Source organism: Arachis duranensis, chromosome 1, assembly GCF_000817695.3.
Source record: "Arachis duranensis cultivar V14167 chromosome 1, aradu.V14167.gnm2.J7QH, whole genome shotgun sequence".
NCBI lineage: Eukaryota > Viridiplantae > Streptophyta > Magnoliopsida > Fabales > Fabaceae > Arachis > Arachis duranensis.
The window spans coordinates 51,834,486-51,837,273 of record NC_029772.3 but is presented as its reverse complement, the minus strand read 5'-3'; the positions used below and the strand labels follow the sequence as shown (position 1 = coordinate 51,837,273).

The 2,788-nt window shown below is 40.3% G+C and overlaps 1 protein-coding gene across 1 annotated transcript; it reads left to right on the top strand.

Moving 5' to 3' along the window:
* Positions 1–394: 394 nt before the first annotated feature.
* Positions 395–1,185, top strand: LOC107489211 (uncharacterized). Its single transcript, XM_016109979.1, has 2 exons — positions 395–597; positions 642–1,185. Exons 1-2 carry the CDS (start codon positions 395–397, stop codon positions 1,183–1,185), a joined length of 747 nt encoding a protein of 248 aa, XP_015965465.1.
* The last annotated feature ends 1,603 nt before the right edge of the window (positions 1,186–2,788 follow it).

The following is a 2,788-nucleotide window of genomic DNA, read 5'->3' as shown; positions in this document are numbered from 1 at the left end:
GTATGAACTATTATATATCGTTGGAAAGCTCTGAAAGTTAGCTTTTCAACACCACTGAAATCACATCCATTGGATGTTTGTAGCTCGAGTTATTCAGGTTTGAGTGCAGAGAGGTGAGGGTTGACAACATCATTCGCCTTTTTCTCTTTTTCTGCGAAAAGTCCATCAAATCCAGCCGAATACTACCTAAAATAAATAGAATTGCACATGACTCAAAGTAACATCTATAGTGGCTAAGAGATAATTAATTGTTGATTAAACTCAACAAATTGAATGCAAATTCACTAGGAAAAGATAGGAAAGATGCTCGCGCATCAAGTGCAAGGGTATTTGGGAGATGAAAGGATACAACGGACCTAATACATGTCTCGCGACGTCCATCTCGAGCGACCACATGAGTATGTACTATCATGTGATCTCGGCCTTCATCATGCCAATGGTTAGAGCTGATGCATCCGTCTGCATCAAGGTACTACTGAATGCGACGGAGGCACACTTTGGGTTCAGGCCGACTTATAGGAGGATTTGGTTGGCAAAGCAGAAGGCCGTCGCCCATATTTACGGTGATTGGGATGAGTCATACAATGAGCTACCGCGGTGGGTCTTAGGAGGTCAAATGACGATGCCTGGTAGTGTTGCAGTGCTGAGGACGAGTCCTGTTCAAGTGGCGGGCAGGTCGATGGCTCGCAAGCCCATTTTCACTGGCTTTTCTGGACGTTTCCACCATCTATTGAGGCATTCTGGCATTGCAAGCCATTGGTGAGTATTGATGGGACCCACTTGTATGGTAAATATGGGGGTACGTTGCTTGTCGCGATTGCACAGAACGGGAACTCCAACATCCTGCTTGTTGCATTTGCACTCGTGGAGGGTGAGAATGCGGAGTCCTGGTCGTTTTTTCTATCCCATCTCCGGCAGCACGTGACCCCGCAAATGGGTCTATTAGTTATATCAGATAGGCACAATGGGATCAAGGCTGCACTTGAGGCTCCTGATGGAGGATGGCTACCTTCTGCTATATACCGTGCATTCTGTATTCGACATGTGGCCGCAAATTTTGCCCTCACATTCAAGGGCAAGGACCCAAGGAGGCTTCTTGTGAATGTAGCTTATGCCAAGACTAAAGTTGAATTCGAATACTGGTTTGATATTCTGCGGTCTGAAGACCCTGACATGTGTGACTGAGCGAATAGGATTGACTATTCTTTGTGGACTCAGCATTGGGATGAAGGTAGGAGATTCGGACACATGACGACAAACATCTCCGAGTGTGTTAATTCCATCCGGAAGGGAGTCAGGAATCTTCTGGTGTGCTTGCTGGTGAAGGCCACTTATGGGAAGTTGGCAGAACTATTCGTTGGCAAGGGGAGAGAGGCAGAGGCCCGGTTAGGGGAGGTTGGCCACTTATGTGTGCGTCTCCGGACGCCACCGCTCAACAAAAGCACTGACCATGGCTCATTCAGTCTGAACCATCTCTCATTCAGCCTCGCAAGATGGTATAAGCCGGTCATCTGCAAGTACGGAACGTACCTCTCGTCCAGACGCATACCCTGCTGCCATTGCATGCTCAAGATGCATCACTGGGACTGCAAAGATAATGTACTAGATAATTAAAACCAAATTTAATCATTTACTAACTATAGTGATTCACTAAGAAGACCAATAACAAAACAACCAACAAAACCACCAAGAAAAATCACTAATAAAACCACTAACAATACAACCACTAAAACCACTAATTAAACCACTAATAAAATCACTAACAAAATCACTAACAAAATTACCAAGAAAACCACTAACAAAACCACCAAGAAAACCACTAACAATACCACCACCAAAACCACTAACAAACAAACCATCAAGAAAACCACTAACAAAGCCACTAGCAAAACCAATAACTAAACCACTAATAAAACCACCAACAAAATCACTAACAAAACTACTACTAAAACCGATTACACAACAGCTAACAATACCACTTACCAAACCACATACAAAACCACTAATAAAAACCATAAAATCATTCACAAAAAAATATTACCAACGTCATTCACTATCAAAACCTCTAACATAACATATATAAACAAAAAACTAAGTTATTCAATCCTACTTTTAAAAGAACGAGTTCGTACTTACCTCTTCGTTGATGACACCAGCTATATGGGCTACTCTATCCAAACGATAAAATCTGTCCGGATTATCCTTCATCGGCTAAATATTCTGCTCAAGCCTTTGTTGAAATCGTTTTGGGTCGTTTTCTCTAGGATTTGGTGGAGTGTGATTTTGGAATAGTGGTTCAAATGAGGCTGGTTCGAACTCCTTTTATAGGCAAAACATGAGTGATTCGAAACACCCTCTTTCGAATTACTATGGGCACCAACTCTTGAGTAATTCGAAACTGCCCAATTCGAATTAATATGAATAGCGTGTATGTATGTAATTCGAATCACCCTGATTCGAATTAGTGCTTGTGTGCGTGTGTGTAATTCGAATAAGTGTGATTTGAATTACTGTGAATGTGTAATTCGAATTGCTCTAATTCGAATTACATAGAAACGTGTATTTGGTTGATTCATGTATCGTTTTTCCTTTTGCCTAAATTGTGAAATTTTGGTGTGCCATTGGCTTATATGAATCATTTTTCCTACTTATTATATTATATAATTGATGATATTATTTTTTATTATTATTTTTAATAAAAAATTTATTAACAAACTCTATATTAAAATAAAAGTTCTACTTAAAAATAATAATTTTATATTTAATTTCATTCATAATAGATAAAAGT